Source organism: Diadema antillarum, unplaced genomic scaffold (assembly GCF_040938485.1).
Source record: "Diadema antillarum isolate AM-2024a unplaced genomic scaffold, OU_Dant_1.0 scf00000025, whole genome shotgun sequence".
NCBI lineage: Eukaryota > Metazoa > Echinodermata > Echinoidea > Diadematoida > Diadematidae > Diadema > Diadema antillarum.
In genome coordinates, this window is record NW_027270914.1 from 4,557,028 (window position 1) to 4,584,198 (window position 27,171).

The 27,171-nt window shown below is 38.0% G+C and overlaps 1 protein-coding gene across 1 annotated transcript; it reads right to left on the reverse strand.

The window, feature by feature from the left end:
• Positions 1 to 1,705: 1,705 nt before the first annotated feature.
• On the reverse strand, positions 1,706 to 25,463 carry LOC139733554 (isocitrate dehydrogenase [NADP] cytoplasmic-like). The gene is made up of 10 exons (XM_071644368.1): positions 25,318 to 25,463; positions 23,353 to 23,392; positions 11,603 to 11,709; positions 10,854 to 10,940; positions 9,521 to 9,681; positions 8,929 to 9,143; positions 6,534 to 6,754; positions 4,386 to 4,526; positions 2,855 to 3,017; positions 1,706 to 2,052 (listed from the first exon to the last, which is right to left on the reverse strand). The coding sequence occupies exons 1-10, from the start codon at positions 25,331 to 25,333 to the stop codon at positions 1,974 to 1,976; spliced, it is 1,230 nt and encodes a 409-aa protein (XP_071500469.1). The 5' UTR covers positions 25,334 to 25,463; the 3' UTR covers positions 1,706 to 1,973.
• Between the last annotated feature and the right edge of the window lie 1,708 nt (positions 25,464 to 27,171).

Genomic DNA, 27,171 nt, shown 5'->3' on the forward strand with positions numbered 1-27,171 from the left:
TTGAAGACAAATTTGGTGTAATTTATGCCATGTTATTGAGGCTATATCCACCAATTGCAAAGCACCTGCTGACAGGGATAGGTATCTATAGCCAGTCCATCATTGAGTCTTGAAATTTTCTACATCAAATTTCAATTCATACTTTAAATGCACCTAATTGTTGTCTTCATCAACACCCCCACAAGCCAGAGAGAGTATTTCCTTTCTTTCTTTCTTCTTTGAGGTATAGATATTATGTATTATATAGATTTTCACAACATGAAAATTTTGTGTTCTTCTGCCTTCAGAAAATCCATACAGCAGAAGGTTGCAGAACATACTTATAAACTGACATTAATACTTTGAATGATAACTACACAGACAGCGACAAGACATAGAATAATGTGCTCTTAGAGTATCATTGTAAGCTTGTACACTTCTAGCATATGAAAGCAAGCCATCACAGACTTTTTTTGGTTTAAATCATTGAACATTTGTACTGTACCACACAATAGTGAAGACGAAAGGAAACCTCCTGGAAGAATACTATCCATACTATTTGTTACAACTACATGATTTATAAAATGGGTCTAAGACTGCAGCCAATCAGAAGCGCTGATAAATGATTCGTGTGAGCATTCCTAATCTTATAACTAATGTGCATGGCGTGAAAAAAAAAAAAAATCCTGGAAAGAAAAAGCATACCTCCATGGTGAGTTTTCTTACAGCAGATTACCAATTGCTCTGTGTATACGTTACATGTGCGGCTAGCGAAGTGTGTGGCACGATCCAGCAAACACTCGCTTTGATTACACAGTTGTCTACTGCACTGCCAACCAGTGAAAGCAGCCCTGTGGTATTGAAGTACAAAGTTTTACCCGCTGACATAGTTCATAGACCCATTTTATAAAACAAATAATGCACAAGTTTAAGTTTGAGACATTAGTGGAGATGCAGCTCACTCTCAAGTATTCACAAAGTCATGATGTTGTACTTCTGTAAATAACCTCAAGTGCCCTGTATCTCCACAAACAGTCTCTCACCAGTGCATAATTTATATATTACAGTCAGATGCTACGATACTTTAGATGTACATTGTACATGCCACAAATAACCTATTTAAACAAACAGAGAACAATAAATGAGATATTAAAGACAGAATTGCAAGAACAGAAAGAGAGAGAGTGCATACACAAGCATGTGTGTGTACGTATGACATCTCCCTCTGCTAGCAGTTTGTCAAGACACATACTTAAACACTGAAGAAATGGATGTCTACAATTTGGGAACGTTCTGCTGGTTGCACACACAAACAAATACACAAACACAGATACATTTTGTCAAATGCAGCATGTGCTCATGTGCTGCAAAGTGTCGAATAATGAAGCAATGATCTTAAAAGAAATAAGCTTACTGTCAATAGCACTGGTTGCATTCCCACACATACGGGGCAGTGTTTTGCCTGATTAATCACAAACATCTACTGGTATCTACATTTGGAACATATAAAAATATCAAGTCCACATAGTTGCACTCATGCTAAATCTTCCTGATTTTGCTAATACAGACAAACTTTAATTTTACCATAATAAAAAAGGGAAAATCTGGTGATCAAATGCCCAGTTGCTTTTAAAAGCATGAAAAAAAAAACCCTCTGTCATCCAAATGGGATTGCAGCATGGGCATATCAACGAAACCATTAATACTTTCTTTCATAAAACACCTGTCTGACCACTTCATGTCAAATTAAGGACTTAAAAAACAACTAAAGAAATGAGCCTCATGTTGGGCAGTAAGGTTTCTAATGAGAATGAGAGTTTGACAGACATAATTGAGACAGTTTAAAAAGAGTGAAGAGAATCTTACGACACCGGTTGTCAGTAATTAGTTCACTTTGATCTGGAGATGAAAATTCACTGCTAAATATACAGACAAACAGGGGCTATTTCAGGTACATTGTACAACTGAAGTCATAGTCTGCTACCGGTCTTTAGTCATTGACATTTGGCTGTCACTGCTGCTGCCACCTTCTCGATGAACTCAAAGGTGTTCACGTAGTCTGCTCTTGTGACGCTGTGAGGCAAACAGGAAACAGAGATATAGAAATAGCAAAATGGAAATGAGTGGACCAATTCTCTCACAAAAATAAGCAAGTGTCAAATATCGTATGTGATATATGAGAATGTATTCATAGCTTTTTAATATTGAAAGCTTTTACTGTATAAACTGTATTTTCGCGAGGGTTTAATTTTCACAAATTTTGCGAAACACAGTTGAACCGCGACTTTAACAACATGCAAAAATGCCACCAAGTGCTAATTTAATAGTGCGCTTAAAAAGGCCTCTGTGTCAATTCACGAAAGCCGCATCTCGCAAAAATCTCTGTGACCTCCTCATTCGCGAAAATAACAGCATATACAGGATGTCATCCAGACAGATACAGTGCACTCCCTTTATTATGAACACAGTTATAACAAAATTAACCCGTTGAGGACGGTTTCATTTTGCTACAACACGCATTTCCCATAGACACTTGCCCGAGTATACCCGGGACTCGTCCTCAATGGGTTAAAAATTCAAGCCGCAACATTGTCTACCCTATGTATTTTTATTGTTTATTTGTTCGGTTACGACGAAATTTTGATATAACGACAAAAAACTGCAGGTCCCGATGACTTCATTATAATGGGAGTCCATCGTACTGGTATTACGACAATGGTAAACGCCACAGTAAATTAGTGTTCTTCTGGGCATATTATATTGTTTTAAATGTCAAGCTTTTTTAACGTGGAGCTTTTTTGCAAAAAAACAAAAATATGGCATGGAAATAAATAAATGAGAGAGAAGAAAGGGGAAAGACTCCTAGGAGACTTACTTGGCCATTCCCTTGATGCATATTGCCAGGTCTTTGGTCATAATGCCGCCCTCTATTGTCTCGACACAGGCTTCTTCCAGCGCCTTGGCAAACTTGGCCAGGGCCTGGTTGCTGTCCAGTTTGGCCCGATGGGCCAAGCCCCTGGTCCAAGCAAAGATGGAAGCTGGGGGGGGGGGGGGGGGGGGGGGGGGAGATATCATCAAAAAGCATGAGAAATGGGGGGGGGGGATAACATCATCCAAAACAACATGAGAAGTTGGCATACGTAAGCATCACATAATATAATCATATAATCACAAAATCATGCACTGGTATAATTCATTGTAATGCTTACATTGTGCATGATACATGTATTTTGTACCACAGTAGACTGTCGTTATGAAGAGCACTGATATAACAAACTCTTGTTTTGAGACATTGTTTATTACCTAAAAGTGCATTTTCTTTTACATTTTGTTCTGTTTCACACAAGAGTGATCTCACTGTTCTCAGTGAAGTTTGTTAAAAGGAAACAAATATTGGTTCAAGATTACTGTATAAAGGGCCAAGGTAGTGTAACGTTGAAAATATGGGTCTGGGCTCATTCAACTTGTGGTTCTTGTTGTTATGGGGGGAAAAAAGAAATAAATGGCGCCTTATTTACAAATGATTTGCCGCAGGTAATCAAATCAAGTGATATCATAAAAGCAGATCAAACTCTTACTTTTTTATATATCTTTAGCTAATAAAATGTTTAGGAACTCATAATAGTAAATGCCTCTGTAGGGGAGCAGTTTGCAGGAAAAGGAAAAGGAAAAAGAAAATGTGGCCCCACATGGGAGCTCATGAAATAAAGCTTTTCATTACACCTATTCATCATGAGATTCAGTGATCCCAGTGGTCTTATATGAAAACCTTCACCTTCCAATAGGCAATGAATTACACAAAAGACATCAAGGCTCAAGGGTCTACTTTTGAGCGCTCAAACACAGCCTCTGTCTGCAAGTATGTGTCTGTTTGTATGTGTATCTGCCTGTGTGTTGGTCTATGTCTCTCCCCTGATCTGTCTTAACTGTCTGTCTGTTCTTGTTTCCTCTCTGACTGTTTATCACTTCCGCCAAGGAAGGAGGTTATCTTTTATCAGCGGTGGTTTGTCTGTGTGCAAAACTCAAAGAGTTGTGAACTGATTTGGATGAAACTTGCAGGAAAAGTTGATAATGACACAAGAAATAGATGATTATATTTTGGTAGTGATCCAGGAATTGTATGAATTTTGAAGGATTTTTTTTTAAATCTGTGGGCAAATAGAGTCAATGAACTTGAGAGTTCAAGCTGTGCGTACTTGAGGTTTGCACATATGTGCACAGAAGCACATGCTCTGCTCGAGGCACTGCATGCAGGAAGCTAATAACTGAGGTAATATGGGTTCTTTATCAGTGGAAAACTGGGCAATTTTCAGCATGTGTGTGCGGGTGGAAATGAGCTGCTTTGCGGAGGTATGTGCTCTCCGAATGCTTTTCTAGTTTGCTTTTAATCACACTCCTGAACTCACCCACTGAGTTGGTAGATGTCTCCTTGCCCTGTTGGTGCATTCTGTAATGCCTGGTGACTGTTCCATGGGCAGCCTCCGACTCCACCGTCTTACCATCTGGACAGATCAGTACTGATGTCATCATCCCTAGAGATCCATAGCCTGGGAGTGTTCAACAAAGAATTAAAGTTCATCTTAAATCTTAAAGGACAAGTTCACCTTCATATACATGTGGATTGAGTGAAGGCAACAATATTAGTAGAACACATCAGTGAAAGTTTAGGGAAAATCCGTTCAAAAGTTATGAATTTTTAAAAGATCTGTGCAATCACTGCTAGAGGAGAAGACTACTACAGTGTATGATGTTACATGCGTACAACGATATAAGGAAAATAAAAAGAGAATTTCACAAAACTTGACTTTTTGAATAAAGTGCACATTTCTTCGACTTGTTACTGACTTATGTTAGGGGTAATATTATTCCCCCTGACTTCTGAAAGAGAGAAGTCGAATGTTCTTTTATAATGTGAGAAAAGTGAGAATATCTTGAATTTTCTTTATACTTTCTTTAATATATAGTTGTACTCATATGACATTACAAGCTATAGTAGTCTTCTCATCCAGCCATGACTGAGCAGAAACTTCAAAAATTCATAACTTTTGAACGGATTGTCCGATTTTCCTAAAACTCTCATTGATGTGTTCTACTATTGATATTGCTGCATTCACTCAACCCACATGTCTATGAAGGTGAAATTGTCCTTTAAGTTCGTAGCTACATATGTATCATTATATGTGACCCTGCATCACAAAACCAAGAAAAAGTCGCCAGACATGTACTTTTAGTTTAAAGGGCAGATTCTGAAAGAGCTGACTCGAAGCTTTAAAATGATGTATAACTCAATTCAAACGGACTCCCCTAACCTATCTAAATACTGGAAAGAAAGTACACACTCTGGAAAGGTGTGAACTGAGAAAAGAGGATCTGAAGTAAAGAGTCTATTCAAGCGATTAATCTTTAGAAATCGTGCTGGCTGTGTGATGAATGAGACAAAAAAACAGGATTTAAACCACCGTAGCAACAACAATGAAGAGATTATCAATTTAAGCTAAAATTAAGCATGCTCAATTTACACATTCTGTCCATAATGAATAAATGCCAACTTTCGAGGTGGTAGCACTATCTATTCAAAAGTTATTAGAGTTAAAACTGAAGGATGTGTAAAAGATTTTTTAAAAATGAAAAGGGACCTCTGAAGACGTACCTAATCACACGACTCTACAAAAAGGGGGTAGTAGAAAAACTGTTGAAAACACACTTTCCTGTTCCTTTTATGACCCCAAAATTATGAATAATGTAGACGAAGAATAGCTCTTTCAGGAAGTATAAAAAAGACTCAAGGTTGACTTGGTTGACCCGTTTCACCTTTTTTTTAGTCCTCACGCAAAATCAAGGGCTGCGACTTTGTGTTCGTTTTGTGATGCACAGTCACATATATCACTTCTTTGCTATACTTTCATCTTAGGTAATAAACAGTCAGAGAGTAAAAAAGAACAGACAGTCAAAAACAGATCAGAGAGAAGGAGAGACAGACAAACACACAGGCAGATATACATGTATACATGATATAAAAACAGACACATACATGTAGTAGTAGACAGAGGCTGTGTTTGAGCACTCAAAAGTGGACCCTTGAGCCCTGATGTCTTTTGTTTTTAATTCATTGCCTTAAAGTGATTCTAAAACTTTCATAATTATTGCGTGAAAAGAGCAAAAAGCACCTATTTCAAAAACTCATATGTATATGGCAATGATATAGTAAAGAGAAATAAACTCTTCCCTACCCTCCAAAGAAAAATATGGTCATAAACATAAATCATCATCTTCCTCAATTTTCAAAGGTAAGGATTATTAAAATATCCATTCTAACAACAATTTGGATTTGGTATTTGTCATAAAAGTCACAATATTTCATACTGTAATTCCATAAACAATATTTTCTTTGATTGTACTGATTTTGTGTCATTATGTGCATTCAAATCAATATCATACTGCAATCACAATTTTTTTTTTTTTTTGAGGGGGGGGGGGGGGTAGAAATAGAGTAAACTAAATGAAATGAAATGAAGCATGCATAAAATGATTTCTAGATAAAGTCTTTACGTCACCTTGTGCTACTGAATCACTCTGGACGTCACCATCATAGTTCTTGCAAGCCCAGACGAAGCCGCCCTCGTTTTTGAGTGCGAAGGCCACCATGTCATCAATGAGGCGATGCTCATACCAGAGCTTCTTTGCCTCAAACTGAGACTGGTACTCCTTCTCGTAGATTTCTTGGAAGATGTCCTTGAAGCGACCGTCATAGCGCTTCAAGATCGTGTTCTTGGTACTGCACAGGTTGAGGTGATAGAATTCAGAGGAAACAGAATGGAAAAGATGCATCGCAATTACCTCTGGATATGAAGCTTTTGATTTATCTAATTCTAGCAACACCAGGTTTATGAATCTGATTTCTTAGATTATGTCAGATGCCCTATGAAAGTTGGAGAGTTCAAACATAATCTAATCTTTGGCACTGAAATGTTTTCTCTTGCCCTTCTGTCTGTCTGTATGTACAATGTATGCCTTTCTGTCTCTGTCTCTCTCCCTATCCATACAGCTGTTTTAAATAATTTCTATAGTAATACCATATTGTTATACCTCAGATTATCTCTGAAACAGTTTCATTTTTACAGGAAACCACTATGATAAGACAAACAAGTTCAGCTCAGCATAGAAGCTCCGACCCCCCCCCCACCTTTTTAGCACAAGATGAGGGAATACATAGGGTGTGACCACTTGGCCCCCTCCCATTTTTTTACCCCAGAAGTAACACTAGAAAGTTGCGCAGAAGACCCTTTTTTTTTTTCTCGTTAGCTGATGAAAACCCGAAAGTGGCTGCCAGAAATATAAACTGCCCTCACCCTCCAACTTTCAAAAACGTGGTGTGCCGACCATGTATTTGGCGGGGTTGTAGTTTCAAAAACCTGGTACTGCGGGGAGACACATGTGGTCACATTTAATTCACTACCTACCACGGTAACTTCAAAAAACCATGAATAGTAACCGTCAGCAAATATTTTGTATGTGCATAGTAGTGCATGCTCATTGGTAATTGTCAACTCCAGTTGAGATTCTACATGTGTATTGTATAGATCAGTCATAAAGTTGCACGCAATTTGTTCTGGGGCCAAATATAATCGAGCTGGGCTGGGTCACCCTTCCCTCTCCACACTACTGGGTCTTTAACCCTAACTACAATGTAGGCCGGGGGGGGGGCCTCCGAGGCCCTCCCTCGACGTTCCACGCGATGTATCGCAATCGCAAAAAGTTATCGCCCCGACGTTTCATGACTTTTTTCTTTCGAGTCTCCCGCATCTGTTGACACCAAATTTGCGACGCCCGGGCGCACGGTTCCGAAGTTACACATAAATATGTACATGCATGTCAGACCAAAAATTGCTCAAAAAAGTGAATTTGTGTACAATTTCAATGCAAACTGTGCTTACAGGCAAATTTCATAAAAGCATGATTATTTTGGTGTTTTATTGATTAAAATCAATGAATAACATATTTTCTTGTTCGGAGCGATGTCACAATGAAAAACATAAAGTCGAAAAAACAAAGAAATACATAAGAAATTCAAAAAACAATAAAATACTTTAGAATTCTTTGTTATATCACAATTTTTTTTAATTACATTTGCTAAGGATACTAAAGAGAATTTTACACAAAAAATGTGCATGTTTTGAGCTTTATTTTGTGATTTTTACCAAATAGTCTGATTTCATGCATCATTACGCATAAATTAGCATAATTTACCACAAATGATAATTTTTTGAAAAATTAACTTCATGGTATTTTGGATTACATCATAAGCAATGTGTGTGCCAATTTTCGTCGCGATTGCGCGGTCGACGGCTGAGATCTGGAGGGGGGGCCTGGGAGCCCCCCGGCTCTATCGACTACCTAAATAGCCCGGCCTAGTTAGGGTTAACTCTTTGTGTGCCAGGTTCACACACCTGACTCAGTCGACGGCGTGCCAAATTCGCATATTCTGCCCAAAGTACAAGCCCGCCCAAACCAATCAGTAAATGACCAAATGTCACGGACAGTATATTGAAAGAATTTCTTGCGATTCCAATCCTGTCCTATGTAGCTTCCATTTACATGTCACGTGGTGATTTACAATCAAGCGGTAGTCCCAAGTGGATTTGCTTGTAAGAGTTTTTGTTACGGTTTTGTGTGCAAAAGTCATGGCTCTACAATAATGTACTGGTCATTTGAAAGGAAAACAACCACAGAATCGTCACATAATTTTAATACATCTAAATGTAAAGCTTGGCAGTTGCTCTACAACTTAGCTCATTACATGTTCATAGTAACAAAAATCTATGAAAGTTACATAGATTTTGAAAAACAGATAAGCCCCAAAAGCATGACAACGTTGCTGTTTCACAATTAGGTGGCACACACGGGGGTCAAATCGTGGCAAAGAAAGAGTTAAAATGAAGGTCAGCATACCTGAGGTACAGAGGGTAGCCCCTGTCGAGGGCATACCGGAAGCAGCAGTGGGCAAAGTTCTCGATGGAGACATCCGTGTTGAACATCCCCATGGTAACTCCTCCACCATCTTTGAACTCATGGACGGTGAATGACTGCCCCTCACTCCCATCCTCTGGGGTAAACTTGATCTCAACTTTGCCCTTTCCTGGGACCACAAAGTCTGTAGCCTTGTACTGCTCAGGGATTCATTGTTGTTAGATTTGAGGGGGGAAGGTGGAAAATAAAAGAGTTACATACAAATCAACACATAGTTATCATCTCATATATAATCATATTATAGACATCATTTGTCATCCAAAAACATGACCCTTCACAGCCTATGAAGTTTTTGACTTAGCCCTTAAGGGGACCTTAGTTTTCACTCAGAAAGAGGGGTGTCTACACCACCCATACCTCCTAAACATGTACAGAACCCACTGCAGAAACATTATTACAAACACATCTTCTTGTTGATGTGAAACTTCTCCATGATGGGACACAGAAGTTTTCTCTCTACGAGGACAAGCGTTGCTAGGCAGCATGTAAGAAGAATTCGAAGATGCCAACACACCTGATCGGCATGGGCGTGGCGGCCAATGACAATGGGCTTGGTCCAGGTGGTAACAAGACGAGGAATGTTCTCACAGATGATGGCCTCCCGGAAGACGGTGCCTCCCAGAATGTTCCGGATGGTTCCGTTGGGGGACTTCCACATCTTTTTCAGCTTGAATTCTGTAAGCGAGCAACAACGACAAGAAAGAGAATAGGGAAGTGAAATACAGAAAAATGTTAACAAGCTTCCAATATATGCCAACAAGATAAGATCTACTGTCAAAGTGGAAACTTTTTCTGTGACTACTCCCTCGCACAAGGCCTCTTACAGTGAACTTCAATTGGTTATGAACACAATACAGAGATGAGTATTTCGGTACATATTTGAACATCTGAATAAAGTCTAGATGCCATGTTGTTTTGTGCTAGTTCATACACATATTGCATATGATCTCCCAAAAAATTCTGCACCACAATATATTTCGCATTACTAGGGGAAAAAAAAAGAATAGTTCCTGCACATCATGTATGGGGGAAGTTTAGACATGAAACAATAATTTCTTGTCAAAGAGAATTTGTAATATCCGTATATAATCAGACAGCCACTATAGACAGGTGACCATAAGAGGGAGGTTTGACTGTGTGTGAGATGGATGAAACTTATTTGGAACTACACAGAGATATACTTGGTCTCTGGGAAATGACAAGAGGACAAAAAATCCTCTCTGTGTCACACAGTATCCACACAAACGATATATCATGTTTTACATATTTGTATATAGGCTCAATATCTTTTTTCACTCTTTAAACTCCTACATTGTGAGTGTTATTACAGATTACATTCTGTCGACAAAACATACAGCTTTCACATTGGGCGTGGGTCAGAAAAAAACAGTGTGTATGTGTCTGTGTGTGTGTGTGCGTGCGCACCCAATGTGAAAGCTGTATCTTTTGTTGACATGGATCAACGGGCTTACACAAAACACCGTATGGAATGCATGTCGCACCAAAATTCTTCACTCATACGTCGCACAAATCCAGCAAAATTTGAAAATGATTACATTTATTGGGCGTAGAATAAAAGTTATGAACCAAATTTAATGATTTTGGTATCATTGTCTTCTGCGGAAGATGCCCTTTCTAATAATGTCAAAAAATATAGCACTTTTAGAATGCAAAGTACTGAAAATCCACCGTTCCACTTTTTTTTGGACACCAAGTATATTCTAATAACTGAGACTGTGTGATGCATCCAATGCTGATGCTGCTCATATTTATTTATGAGGGGAACAAGAGAGAGAGAGAAAAAAAAAGAAAAGGCGGATGGGAGGAAGAATCAAGGATTAACCAACCTTCCACTCTCTTCTCATCTGGTGTAATGGTTGCACACTTGATGCCTACATTGTACTTCTTGATGGCCTCCGCACAATCCACCGTGACTGTATAACGAAATTAATAAAAGAAGTTAAAACAACAGATCAATGGAAACATTTTGTTTGAATTCCATCACAGGGTATGACTAATGACAAATCGTGCTGACATGATGTACCAAACTTCCACTTGACACTCAGTCTGTCAGCTGTGTATACAGTTTCAGACCCTACTCAATAATCTGCTGAAAGTGACCCCAATATACAACTTATCAAATTGAGGGAAACGGGTTCAATATTTCATTGTCCTCACATTTCCAGTACAACTAATATCATGTTTTCACAAGAACATATGAGACTTAAAAAATAACACATCTTTGTGCTTGTATTTGAGTTGACAGAAAATTTTCCCTTTCATTTGTTTTTAATAGTTTTTGTATCTTAAAATCTAACTGGAAAATGGACTGTACAATGGAATGGACTGCCACAATCTTAAAAAAAAAAAAAAAAAAAAAAAAAATTGAACGAAGCAGCGGTCATACAGGAATAATGAGTTTCCTAGGACTTTGAGTAAATTCTATTTTTGGTGCACACAAGGTCTTATTAAACTCATGATGACGGAAAAAAGAAACAAACAAATTAATGCCATTTCACTACTGATACTAAAGGCTTAAAGACCACGTAAGGCGACTTTCCCTTCAAATGCTGCTAATCAAGAAATGTTTCCTTACCCTGGTCATTTGTGGCATCACGGTTTTCAATTCCAAGATCAAAGGATTTCAGGTCAAGATCAACGAAGGGAAAGATCAACTTCTCCTTGATAATATCCCAGATGATTCTGGAGAAAATTAGGAGGAAAACAAGCAAATATTAAAATTCAACAAAATACACTGTAGTAATATCACATTGTGATGAGCCTGAAAGACAAAGACAAAAAAAAAAGAAGTCTACCAAAATCACATCTTAAAGGCTTTATTTACTATTTGCAGATGAAACAAAAACCCAGCTTTTGTGCTTCAAAATGGATCTAAAATGTGAGTTAGGGATAGAAACAACCAATGTAAAAATCTTATTCATTATATTAGCAATTATTGTTAAATATACAACGTGTGAACAATAGTTATATGAAATTATTTCTAGACTAGCTTAACTGTCCAGTGTACAATTATGGTTTAATGAGAAAAATAGTGATATCTCCGTACATTCTAGGCTTTATTGCATTTTTGTTTATATGGTAGGATGTTTTGTAATAAAAGTGACCTATACATACATGTATGCATCAAATGTGATAACTCAAATATTTTTTAATCACTGCTCCCAACAGTAATCATTACCTTTAAAATTAAAAAAAATAATGATTACATTATGATGAGACTCAAAGAGGAAGACAAAAAAAATGAAGTCTACCGCAATCACATCTTTAAAGTAGACAAAATTAATGTTTCTGCTATTATTTGGAAACTTTTGTTGTAAGGTGCTTTTTTTTTCTGTTCTTTTCAGATAGGTAACACACTGCATTCAAACCAATTACATTTAATCTTTCTGCAATATAAAACATATCAACAGTTTCAATTCAATGAGGACAAGGTCTTTTTGCAGTTCACAATATTACCAAAGAAGATGATTATGGGTTCAAATATCATCTGTCTAGCAAAGAGGTTCACAATCTTTATGTGGTATATACACGTTTGTATCACATATCTTTCAGTAGAAATGTATATATCACAATATTGATATCAAATACAGAAATTATGATTTTCCACCTTAGAAATTATTTAAAGTGCACTTTGTCACAAAACTAAAGGGTTGAAAAAGAACAAACATAAAGATGAACTAGTGAAAAACTGATCATAGCAACCTAAGACATTGAACATCATGAAAATAAAAATGATAAATATACACGTGTACATTTGTATGTACCTCTCGTCTACCAGCAAAAGTGATTATGGAGTAGTCTGCATGTACATAAAAGATTATGGTGTACGAGATGTACACATAGTAAAATTAGTTTGTTTCTTTTTTTCACCATACCAGATATAAACTTTTTTGTTTGTCTGCACTGTAAGGGTAGAGCAATTGTCATAACATATAATGTAGGATTTTGTGTGTGTGTGTGTGTGTGTGTGTGTGTGCTGTTTCACTATGATAACCCAGGTCATTGGGGATAATCCCATTCACAAGAAAGATAGTAATAAAGGAAACAATGTATCTAATATTCACCAAATATTTTGTAGAAAAACTGAAAAAATGGTTTTATTTACATATTTCACACCATCAAGTGCTTCACGCTAATGAAGAACTTCTTCATAAACATATTTAGAAATATTTTCATTAGTTTGTCAGTCATTGTTGTTGTTGTTTTTTTACTTGAGTTATTCTTAGTCGAGTTTTAATATAGTCAGGGAGCAGCTTAGAATCATAAAAATGTAATGCCTGACTAAGTTTCTCAAGTCAGGTTTAACCCATTCTGTACAGGCGCTTTGGACAGTGTGTACAAGGCTGTAGGGTTTCTCTGTGCCAGCGGGCACTCAAAACATACCGGTAGTAAGGTTTAGAATAGGCCTATCTGACAGTGTTTTCCATGTTTCAAAGTTTCACAATTTTGACTTGTGTATGTTTGCAAGCTTAACCCCTTGAGGACGAGTCCCGAGTAAACTCTGGCAGGTATCTAAGGAAAATGCGTGTTGTAGCAAAATCAAACCGTCCTCAACAGGTTTAATGGTCTCACCTACATGTACAGGAAATGGATGCAGGAAGTACTTTTATCATGGAGCTACATTTTACAATGGTGTGTGCACAATATGTGTTTCTTTACGCTCTGGGGCATATACACATACTTACTGTATAACAAGCATCATAAACAAACAAGGGTTATGGTTATGATAGGCAGATGATAGAGTTGTGATAGAGAAGACATTCCAAAATGTTGAATACGCTGGTATGTAGCTCCATGGCTGTACACTGGCCCATTTCCATCCAAGTGCCAGGACAGCTAGCGTTCATAATGACACTATAAATTATAATAGGCAGGCCTAGTACCTCCATATTTAAATTTACTCGAGATCTTAAACTACCTGGTACATGTGCTGGGAACTAAAGTCAAGCCAGATTGGGTTATTCAATCTGTCATTGTTTGTATACACCACATGTATGTCCCATGACTGAGGTCATGAAATGTGATCTTTCTTTCAAGATCCCATTTCACTGATTCACCCATCTGCACTATGAGTTACATAACCATTTCCTGGATTTATCACACAGAGACCACAGAGTCACTTTCAACAAGGTACAGGGCACTTGCCCACGGCAGGTCCCTGTTTTATTGTACACCACCTAAACAACTACATTACTTTATTTCAAGATCTATCCCTCCCTCCTTCTCGCGGAATCTTTCCCTCTCTCTCTCTCTTTCTTTCTTTCTCTCTACATCTATCTATCCATCTATAGATCTCCCTCTCTCTCTCTTTCTTTCTTTCTTTTTCCTCCATCTATCTATCCATCTATAGATCTCTCCCTCCCTCTCTCCATTTATCTATCTATCCCTTTTTTTCTCCCTCTCTCTAAACCTCATCTTCTTTCTATCTCTCTCCCTCTCTCTCCTTTCTCTATCAATCTACCTTGAGTCTCTCTCTCACTATATACAAGTGTAGATGACAGTCTCTAGCTATGTCTCCCTATATCTCCCCTCATATTTCAATCTCTCTTTTCATCTCTGCTCCACCTTTCCATCTCTTTCAATCTCTCTCTCCCTCCCTTCATCTCCATCACTGGTACTACTCACCATTAACCTGTTGAGGATGGACTGAGTCTGCTACAACACACATTTGTCATCTAGATACCTGCCCAAGTATACTCGGGACTCGTCCTCAGCAATTAAAAGAAACCAAAACTCAAAGAGAAATGTGGATTGAGTGAAAACAGCAACATTTAATAGTAGAACACATCAGTGAAACTTTGAGGACAATCCAGGCAAAAGTTGTGAATTTTAAAGTTTGGTATTGGAACTGCTGGATGAGGAGACTATACTCTCTAAAAAAGATGTAGTGAAAATATTCACTCTTGAAAGAGTGAATACAAAAAAGAGTGCATTTAGAGTGAAGTTGGAGTGAATTTGGAGTTAAAACGTTCTTTTTCACTCTTTTTGCAGTGACCTCAGGAATCACGCAAAGATTTTGGAGTGATCCGTGAGGTCACTCTGAACTGAGTGAAAATGAAAATTTTCACTCAAAATTCACTCCAATATCACTCTAAATTCACTCTTTTCTGTTATTCACTCCTTCAAGAGTGAACATTTTCAATCAATCTTTGTTAGAGCGTATAGAGATTATGCGATGATCATAAGTTCTAGTAGGATGTCATCTGGGAGAAATCATCTAGGAGGAATTCAAAGTTTATTTGATGGAAATTGGTTTTGAAATGGTTGAGATATTAAAGGACAAGTTCACCTTCATAAACATAAGGATTGAGAAAATGCAACAATATTAGTAGAACACATCAGTGAAAGTTTGAGGAAAATTGGACAATCGATGCAAAAGTTATGAATTTTTTAAATTTTTGTGTTGGAACCGCTGGATAAGGAGACTACTACAGCTTGTGAGTCATATGCGTACAACAGTATAAAGAAAATATAAAAGAAAATTCAACATATTTTCACTTTTTTCGCATAATAAAAGAGCAATTGACTTGCCTCTTTCTAAAGGCAGGGGGAATAATATTACCCATAACATTTATCGGTAACGAGTCAGGGGAATGTGTACTTTTTTCAAAAGATGGAATTTTGTGAAATTCTCTTTATATTTTCCTTATATTGTTGTACGCATGTGACATCTACATGTAAGTTATTCATACACTGCAGTAGTCTTCTCATCCAGCAGGTACTGCAAAAAAACTTCAAAAATTCATAACTTTTGAACGGATTGTCTGATTTTCCTCAAACTTTCAATGATGTGTTCTACTAATATTGCTACATTCTCTCAATCCTTATGTTTATGAAGGTGAACTTGTCCTTTAAACAAAATAAAACAAAGTGGTCCTAATAAACTTTTAGTTGGGTCCCACCTTTTACCAGAACCTCTTCACTTTTGATATCTCAGCCATTTCAAACCCAATTCTCATCAAGAAAACTTGAATTCCTCCTAGAACTGTAACATGATCTTTCATATTTCATAGGAGGTTTCTCAATATGTTATCTCACAAAAAAAAAAAAGAAAAAAAGTTCGAAACCCCGAAGCCCCATCTCAACCAAAACTACACCAGATCCCATAATAGTCAATCACACTGCCAGGCACGGATTCGCCTCACCAACTCTTTAGTATGACATCACGCAGTGTTTTGGCCTTTGAAAGAGGCTAAGGTCAACTCTATCCACAAGCTCATTGATGATCACATGCCCCCTTTAATCACCCAGCTCTCTACAACTTCATCACAAGGAATCTTGTGGTTAGGAGCATCCATGATAAACTCAAAGATACCACCGACCAGGGACTGTTCACACATGGCTTGTCCCACCTCCATGTTCACACACACCTAGTAAAAAATAAAAAAATAAAAAATAATAAAAACAGTAAACTTTGCAAACCAGTCCCCACACCCCTCCCCCTTGTATGCATGTGAACACACACGCACACATAAAAAATCTTTTATTGTCACAATCAGCAGTGCAATGCTAATCTTTTCATTTTTTTTTTTAATGCCTTTGACAGACCATGAAATTGACAGACCATGAAAACATGTATATGTTTCATATCCAAAGGCTTTACGGCTCAAATGGTGCAAGTACTCCCTCAGATATCCATATGTATTGACACAGAAAAAACACAAGCTCCAGATGCAGTTAAATTTTGCCTGTTCTATGCACTTGGTATGTTTTACAGCACTTGTACTGATGATATTGAAGAAAGCAGTGTATACGGAATGTGGAACATTTTGCAGTATACAATTTGTACCCATCTGTATGCTGTACAACCAAGGAGGTACATGTATATTATAATACAGAAGAAAGCAGCATGCTCTGACCCTAGGAACAAGCTTCTGAGGTCATAGTGCAATGGGGTTAAGATCCCTCAGGGCATTAATCAACAAAACCACAAAAGGCTATCCCTGTATGATGCATCACTCTTCCATGGAAGGAATAATAGGGGAAACCAAGAAGGCAGCATTTATAAGTACAACAAAGTAGAATTGTTTTGCATTGAAACTATACATTCAATATGTACAGTAATTTGAATGTCCTGCAACCTTTTATCAAACTTAAAAGCTAAACTGTAAAGTGTGAATTCTCCTCTCTGTCTCCAAGTATTTGAAGAAATCACTTGGTTTTTCTGCATTACCTATTAAACAAACCCACCCCCCCCCCCCCATCGCAATTGTTTACCTATAGACAAAGACTATCTAGATGCATTGAACGACTTTCCGACTGAATAAACATGGTATTTAAAGCAAGAACAGACCTTTCAAAGTCACCTTGTATTGAAGTACAATGTGTAGTGCACAGGTTAGTACAATGTAAAATGGTATGATTGATAGTAGCCTTGACTCAGACACTGTTCAGGACAATGTGAAGTACAAGTAAAGACAAAACATTTAAAAGTACCAGTTTAAAGTATATTGCAGGTATATGACATAAAGTTGTCACACTTCACAGCTCTTTACAAGTGAAACCATTTTGTCACACAGATGTGTGCACACATTGTATGTGTACATTCACATTGAAATAATTGCATGCTTATTGATTGGCCATAAGATAACCATACCACGGTAATTGCCTACTTTCACATTGGCGAAATATCACGATAATGTATTCTACACTGCAATTTGCAGGCCTATTGGTATTTCAGTTGGTACATAACACTCTCATTCACAAACTACTTTATTTCTAAATCAAAACTGAACCATTCTATTATTAAGGAAAGCACTGTACACTGTATGTGCTTGAATATAATTAGTGACTGTCATAAATTAACTTTGAATTCCTCTTAGAATCTTTGCTTTTTGACAATTCATTTGATAAGTGGTTTCGAGATATGTTTTTACCTGAACTGTGGAAAAATAAACTGAAACTGAAACTAAATATCTCACAAAAATTTAAAAGCTAACTGAATTCTTATCTCAACCAATGATATACCATCCCTTTATCAAAGCATCCAGCTAAAAAGCAACTTGTTGGCAATTTACCATAGCAACCCACCAAAGAATGAGCTGATTTTGCTTCCCATTTACAGTTAGACACCTGCCGAAGTATAGTCATAATGCAGGACTAGTCCTCAAAGGGTTAAGGATATCAAAGAAAGGGAGAAGACCATTTTGGAAGTATCCTCAGTGTTACTGTTTTAGGCCTTCACTTTTTACTTTTGGGGCAAAGGGCATCCCAGATATTATGAATTTCATTGAGTTGACTTTTGTCTTTCAGTCCCATACAAGGTGACATTGTGAGAGTGACACTAGTACCAGTAGGAGTCAGGTTACATGGGTTGATTACATAGACTATAACAGAAAAGGACACTTGGGGCAGATATTTTATATTCACTGTGTTGATTTGTGGCAAAAGCAGCTAAAAGAGAAAACTACTCAAAGTTATAAGTAAAAAAGGAATTAATAAATGAGGACCAAATTTACTATGTAACACCTTGTGTTTCAATTACTCATGACAGGCACTGTGTAGGAATTTACAGGGAAAGATGTACATAGTGTAGGTGTTGTTACAGAATCCAACAGAATGAACTTCAGCACTTCACATAACCACCAAAATGAGGACTTTAAAGTGGCATTGCAAGTCTAATAATCCTTTAAAAATATTGAAACTTCCATAGACTTTCTAAAGGGCCCCCTCTCTCTCTCTCTCTCTCTCTCTCTCTCTCTGTCATGCTCTCTGCTTTCTTCCTTTTTTTTTCCCTCTCTCTCTCGTTGAAATGAGGCTTTAAAAGGTACATCACAAAGCATGATTACATAATCTTTACAGTGTCTTGGAATCTCAACACAAAGATTTTACGTTCCATGAGTGTAATCACGTATGTCACATACCTCAGTACAAATGTATAAATATATCTCTTTCATCCATTGATGCTTTAACTGACAGACTTGTACAAAGAGCAGTTCCATTTGTATCAGACAGTTCTGAATATCACTGAACTGTTTGTCTCTTTTACATCGCATTTTTTAGGGAAAATAAAGACTAGAATAAAATCAAAGAGTCTCCAGTGGAAAAAAGGGGAAAGCTAGCCTTTCCTAAAGATGTCCTGACATTTGAAACGTCCTATTACTGTATACACTATACATTTCGCGGGGGTTTTATTTTCGCAAATTTCGCGAGTCGGGAACTATTCGCGAAATTAACAACACGCGAAAATATTACCTTCCAAAATGAATCCCTTGCCTTGATGATACGAACATTTCAGTACTAGAATACCATGTCACGGCTTACCGAACAGACCATACTGGCTAAGCTTGTTTACGCACGTCCACGTCTACTTACGAATACTGTAGAGAGCAAATCCATTATCGCAAGGGGACCACTCGTCAGAAATCTAGCGCGATGGACTTAACCACTTCAAAAATGTTGAATTCTAACTTACTAGTTCGCAGAGTTTGGCAAGTCTTTTTCATGCAGTGTATAACTAGTATCATTCTTATATGCTAGTAAGTTGAAAATTCACACTTTCTTTGCCACTGCATAATTTCTCTGGTCCCCCAATCGCGAATTCAACCACTCGCGAAAATGTGTGACATCGGCAATTCGCGAAAATTTATGGACGCGAAAATTATAGCGTATACAGTATTCAAGGTACAACTTTCTCTACATGTAAGTCACCTGAATTTGGTATTTGGGCAAGGGCCACCGAACAAAGCGTACCTGCCCAGTGACAAGTGAGGAAATGAATAATTAAATGTTGATTGTAGCATTTTAACCATTTGAGGACCAGTCCCGAGTATACTCGAGCAGGGGTCACAAAGGGAAATGCGTGTTGTGGCAAAATCAGCCCATCCTCATACAAAGTGTAGGCCCGAATTCACACAGGAGACAAATGAAACCATGGTTTACATTGTATATGGACAAAAACCATTGAGCGCCAAGTGTCGCATGGAATATTTCGTTACAAATTCAGTCGTTTCGATGATGAAATTATTATTTTGTAAACGAAATGACATTTTGTAACTAAATGCACATTTTGTCCATGACATGATAATTTTGTTAACGAAACGGTCATTTTATAAACGAAATGATCAATTTCGTTACAAAATATTCCTTGCCACACTTGGCGCTCTATGGTTTTGTTCATGGTTTGAACCATGGTTTCATTTCTACCATCTTTGTGAATTTGGGCGATTGGGTTTAACTTCAGTACCACTTTGATGGGAATAATTGCTGGATGTTTAAACAGAAATATTGAGTCTCACTTTCCCTAAATTGGAGCTGACAATCTTTTTTACGGCATGAAATTTTTCATGAATTGCCACTAGCAGTCAATGCACGGTGCAGACAAAAACTTCCACATATGAAATGCATTTAACTTTGCTCCTCGCAAAAGCTGCGAAAATATCATACATAAAAAATGTCTGGCTTTACAGTAGGGAATTGGGCAAACTAACGCCTTCAGCCATATCATATAGTGCTGACATTGTCAGCATTTGCACTTGCTCTGCAGTTCTGTGCTGTGCCAAGCTAGTACTTGGCACATTTATGTAGCACAATAATGCCAACAATAGACTGAACCATGAGGCCTTGTGTCAAAAGGTTATCATGAGATAGACAGATCCAGGTGAGTAGATGTGTTCAAACATTGTATTCATGTTTCAACTTCACTAGATGAGCTCTGCATCTGCACAGAATGTTGTTGCACATCAATTTTCTATTAATTGAATTATAATAATTATGAAATTGTTATTGGTCTTCAACTATCAAACATGAAGTGCTTTTCCTCATTTAACCTTTTGACACTGGTACTGCAGTCTGTCTGGAATTACCGTAACAATACATGAAATGGCTCACTCTTTGCAGGAGATATCCCTAACTAGCTCTGTATACAAAGTGTACACTTTGATCTTTTGCACCTCTTGTATTGAATACAGAGATTGTTTAAAACTATGATGGGCTCTTCGAACACACACTAGTCAGTGATTGGATTAACAGGATCATGTGACATTGAGGTATCTGTTGGACAATGTTTTCCCTTTTAGTAAAGACATAATGTACAGTTTATGTAATGCTCTACTTACAGATAAATTTATGTAAACAAAAGGTGAATGATACTAAACAGTACAATGGTATCTTTCAAAAGCACAACAGTCAATGAAGTAATTCTATCTTATCGATAATACTAACTGTTCTATCAAACCCTTCTTGTTTTCTACAAAATACTGATGCCTATGACATGCTAACCTCCTGACCTCTCTGCCCTATTTCAGACTCGATGTACAGCCAACCATACTGCATCTATAGGACCAGCAAGAAAACAAGAAAATATATCATTCCTATATCCAGCACCCATGGTGTTGGGACAATATTATCCATCATGATGCTGGACAAGAGGTCCCTTATAGTTATACTGCATTGTTCCTGCACAATCTATGCACAAACACACACAAAAGAAGAAAAAAAAAAATCCACCCGATGTAGGCCTATCTACAGTTAAAGAGATTATGACCTTTCAAATAGCTTGGTTCACAGGGTGTCCCTCAGCATTTTTCTTGTTTGTTTCCTTTAATGATCAATGGGGAAACTTGAAAGAAAGACTGGTTTCTAGTGTAAATTCAGAGGGGTGAAGGTTCAGGTGCAAGTTTCTTCACTTCACAGATCAGCAGTTGCGATCTTAGCAAATTCAATTTGTAGCTCTAGGGAGACAAAGTGAAGAAACTTGCACCTGAATGGGAAACTTGCATTGCTATGTTAATGTATGACAACAACAATTCATACACAATCTAATTTGCATACGCAAGGTTTATGCTAAATATCGCTTCTTTTTAAGACAATGAAAGGGTCTGTTAACTTATTTTAGGAATTACAAATCTTTATAATACCGTCCATTTGATTTTGCTTCAAAGCTTATAAATGATACTTCACTGCTACTGCAGCTAACTTGAACTTGATGCAGAATTGTACTTTGAAACATAAAATGGGATTACAGCGGGTTTCCGTGTGTTCAGCAATACAGCCCAGTCAGTGTGCACACATGGGTGCACACATTGTTCAAAGCCTGTTTGGTATGAGGGAGAAAAAACGACAACACTAAAATGCCAGTAAATAGCCATGTGTTGGATTCAATGCAGTGAAGGTCACCTTTTATGCTGAGAGTTGCATGTTATAATCACTGAAGGAGATCAAAGTCAACAACCTTTGAATTGCTTCTTCCGTTGCAGTTGACAAAGTTTTATCACAAGACACAGCCAAACAGACTAAAAGCACTTCACACAGTTTGTACTTCTATTTTTTTTTTTTTTTTTTTTTACTACACTACAGGTTTAATAATGGTATTTAAAGGCAACACTGAGCTCCGTTTTTAACCCATTAGGTTTTCTAGCTATTTCTGCAGGTGATAGGCCTAAGCATTTGCAATGGAAGAGCAAACTATCCAGTTGAACCATATCAAAAGCAATGTGTTGTACCATATTAGTTTCAAGTGAGAAGCAGGTCAGTGTCCCTTAAAGTCTGTGCTAACTACTTTGCATACTACTACAGTGGACTCTTGTTATAACAAAGTCCTCGGGACTGGCAGTTTTCTTTCATCATATAAAAATTTTGTTATAACTGAACAAATAAATAATGAAAGACATAGAGCAAATAATGTTGCAGCCTGAATTTTTACTTCGTTGTAACCAGAATTTCATTATGGATAACCATGTTTGTTACATGTATGTTTAAACAAGAGTGCACTGTACATTTTGAGGGCATGCATTGAATTGGCTTGAACCTGGATGCCAGCTCGGGTGCCATATAGGCAACATACATGCTTACACTTCCGAACCTGCCTATCTGGCATGGCTGTTCTCAATTCATTAATGCAATCAAGGCCTGTGTCTGTCTTTAGTACAGGGATGCCTGTCGGACTTCTTAGCTCCCTCTTTTTGCACTGATCCCTGTATGGGCTCCAAGAATGTGAGGGAATGAGTAGATACTGTAGCTCAGTAGGACTACAGTTCAGTACAGTGTCCCACAAGTCTTATAAATCCTCCCCTCAAGCACTTCAACAGACTTTTTGGTAGCCTGACGCACAGCGTCTGGTCTCTGTATACATCACATGGTTAACTTTTTGGCAGACTACCACACATTATGTTGATATTTTTTACAGTCACTCCAGGAAACATACAGTACGAACTATCCTATGCATTTGTGTGTACACTACTTTCATGTTTCTTCATTTTTTAGTACCTTGATACAAGGAGGAACCTTCCAATGGGTACCTTGTAGTAGTGTTAAGTCCTCTACGGTTCCCTGTACCAAGGGAAAAGGAGAGGGGCAGTCAGCATCAAATGGATACTTGGTACTTACCTTGTCATCTCATCCCCTTGCATCTCAACAACAGTTCCTCCTATGAGAGAGAGAAAGAAAGAGAAAGAGGGAGGAATGGTAGAGAAAAGAGATAACTTTTTGTCGTTATTGTATACCAACGGAAACCAGGGCACTGCTCCATGAACATTGTCAGTCCTGCCAAGATTTGAAGAAGTCAGTCTCTTTAAACAATAATTATCCTATCATAGTACATGTACATTGTATGACTCAAGACTTAGCTCCTCACATAAATTAAGATTTTGATGAGAGTTATTTTTTTTTTCAGTACAAACTTGACCGAAAGATCGGTCTGTATCTGTCCGTCGGGGAATGTTCCGCGGAGACTGCGTCTGGCTTCACGGATCCCCTCCGTATACAGACCGAAGTCAATGATTGCGGCTCCTGTGTGGAGCAGTCGCGCGCAGATCAAACGTTACGATAAACCAAATTTCAGACAGCTTTTTTACATTCAAACAAGTATGACATGACATGACACATTATGCAGCAATATTTGGGATAAATTTCTCACATTGTGCAATCGAAATACTCACATAACCTCGGTTATAATGCAGAAATTTTATCGATATCGCAACATCGCCGTTCGCGAGCAGTAAGTCGCCATTTTGAATCTGTAACAATTGCTAAGCCAATCACATGCGAGGTACGTGTTTTAGTCAAACAAACACGTAGAAACTACCTCGCATGTGATTGGCTAATAGATTCATAGTGTATGTTTCTGCAGTTTGAATGTGACGACGCGACAGGCTGTGTTTTACGTTGAAAATTCTCCTAAAATGTTGGATTATTCATTAATCTGGTGAGTGTAACGTATTCTTTAAAAAATAATTTCACCATACAAGCTTAAATTTGCCGACCTAGGGCCGTGAATTAGACGCAATCGAGAAGGGTGAGGTACCTCACCCAATTTTCCATAGAGACAGTGGTTAAGAACATCCACACAGCAATGGGTACTGCAACCTTCCGTCTGTCTACGGAGGACAGCGTTAATGGCAAAATATAAAAGAGTCCTCCGGACAGACGGATCTTTCTGTCTAAGTACAAACATGCCAATAGCCTTTTAATACATGTATAAAAAAAGTTTAGCACTTTTGTCAGAGTTCTGCCTTTGGCTTTTTTAGACTTAGAAACTGTAGCTCAAGCTCATGTTCAGTTCAGTTTAGAATAGCTAGATGGACAGACTGGTTTTATATAGAGTAGTGAAGATCTTGTACACTGTATCTTGAGCATGTTAAACTGCGACCAGCCCAAACGCAAAACGTTCCCATACTGTGTGAAGGAGCGGCAGCGGCACACGACCTGCGGTTAGGCAAAAACGTGAAGAGATGTAGAACTAGAACTAGATCTAATGTTGAATGACAGGATGAGGTAACAGGAGCAAGTTATATTTAGATCATCTAGTAAACATTAGTTAAAAAATCATAAATCATAATAAATCAAAGTCTGAAACTATGGGGAAAAAATTACATAAGTTTGCGATTGTGATCGTCAGTTATACATTGTGTACAACATCTCATTCGTTTTAAGTCTAAGCTATTTTGTACCATAATTACCAACAATGGCAACATCATCACCAACCATCATCACTATCAATCGGCATCATCATCATGATCATGACCACCATCATCCTCGCATCACTGTGTCTAGTAATGTAGCATTGATTGGAACCAAAGACTACTAATTCAGAGGCGCAAAGACTACTAATTCAGAGGCGGAAAGACCGAGGCCACAGCTTCAGCAAGCAGCTGCTGCTGGGCTTACACTTGCACTCCCCTCATACCCGGCACCCATCGATCAGTCGATCATATCGCGGCCGTTAGCCGTGGCAGTACGCGCAGATCGCGTCGAGTAGTCATGAAGATGGCCAGGTGTTCTATAGCGAGTACAGCAGGTCTGACACACCGTTCCTTCGCTTGCCTGCAGAAATTGAGTACTTCAGATTCTTACCTTGAATTTTGGCCATTCTGAAATCGGTATTTGCCTTCCTCGAAGCTAGATGAACACTTATGTACAGAAGGGATGCAACACCAGCTTCCTACCACGTTCAGTCTCGTTGATATACTGCCACGAAACCACGGCCCTGGAGACATACGTTTACACGTACGGGGACGAGTACACATCGGTACATTACACTGCACTATTACTCTTCGCGAACAATAGTAACTTGATTCACATAAACCTCGAACGATCTTGCTAGACTAATTCCAGTCGTTTACCATCAAGGTGACTGATCGCCTAGTACAGTAACGATGAGAATCGGGGTAATCGTGTCATCAAAACGACTTTTTGATTTTCTAATTTGTGGGTGTGTCAGTTGTGAAGGTGACTTTGATTTAAATGTTTTTTTACAGGTTTTTGTACAACCTGCTGAATTCCTAGTCATACTCTACAATGTACATCCAGGGAATAACCAGGGAGGTGGGAAGAGATCCCACCTCCCTGGAATAAAAGCAATTGCCTTATGATTCATTTCGACACAATCCACATGATGAACATGCTGTGTGAAACAGGAAGGATTTATTCTATGTAATGTCGCTGATTCCCTCTCTTATTCAGAAATAAATCTAGTCGATATACCACGGTCAGGCGTTATTACCGGGAAAAACCTCCCTGTTATAGCTGCCATGTGTTTAATTCGGACAGAAACGAATAACTGTGCATAGGTACAGTGTCGGATCCAGAGGGGGCGTAAGAGGCGCACGCCCCACCCCCTTTATTTATCGTTAAAAACAAAAGAAATAAAAAGAAAACAATGAAATGAAACCCAGAAGTGGCACCAGAAACATTAGTTGCCCCCCCCCCCCTTTACAGAATTCCTGGATCCGCCCCTGTAGGTAGGCCTATAGGGCCTACGTAATAATTACTGTTGCTACTGCTTTTAGCAACAAGCTATCATTTCTATAAATTGACAATGATTTGATAACGATATCACATATCATCATTGTTGTTTTTTTATATCATTATTTAATTGTTGTTATTCATCAATATTCTGTAGAATTATTATTAGGCCTACCACTACACCATTATTGTTATTTTGTCATCATAATCTCCATCGATCGTCACCATACCATTATTAAGATTTTGTCATGAACCTGTATCATGCATGGTTTCAAGGATCTGGCCCCGTTACACGTTCTTTCATATTCGGCATAATAGGCCCTACTGTAACTGACATTAATTACTTTATTAGGGCCTGATTATTTCATCATCTAACAAGGTGTAATGTTACAAGAGTTCAATCAATATTTCTTTTCTTCTTTTTTTATCAGCTCCTTTCAGTTTAGTTTCATTTATAGGCCCTCTGATATAATTAACATTATAGAGTTGTTTTTGTTTTGTTTTTTTGTCAGAGAGAAACAGTACACTAGGTAACACAACATGTGTAACACGCCTAACACTTTAGCCAGGGCTCGACACTAACGGTGGCCCGGTGGCCCGAGGCCACCAAAAACGCACGTCGGGCCACCACCGTCATTTCAGAAATTGGTGGCCTGATCGGGCCACCAAAAAAGGTCGGATGTTTGCCTTTGGGCCACCAAAAATAAAAGTTAGTGTGGAGCCCCGCTTTAGCAAAAAAAAAAAAAAAAAAAAAAAAAAGCTTCAAAAATCTCACAAAAGAATAATATGCTCAATATTATACTTAAACGGTCATTTGCTGGTATTGTACGAGTGTAAAAAGAGGAGAGATAAACATGAAGGACATCTCCAACACGACCAGCGCCACGTTTTTAACAATGGGGCCCCAGTTTTATTTCTGGTGCTATTTCCGGGTAACCAATAACAAGCAAGAAAAAAAAAAGA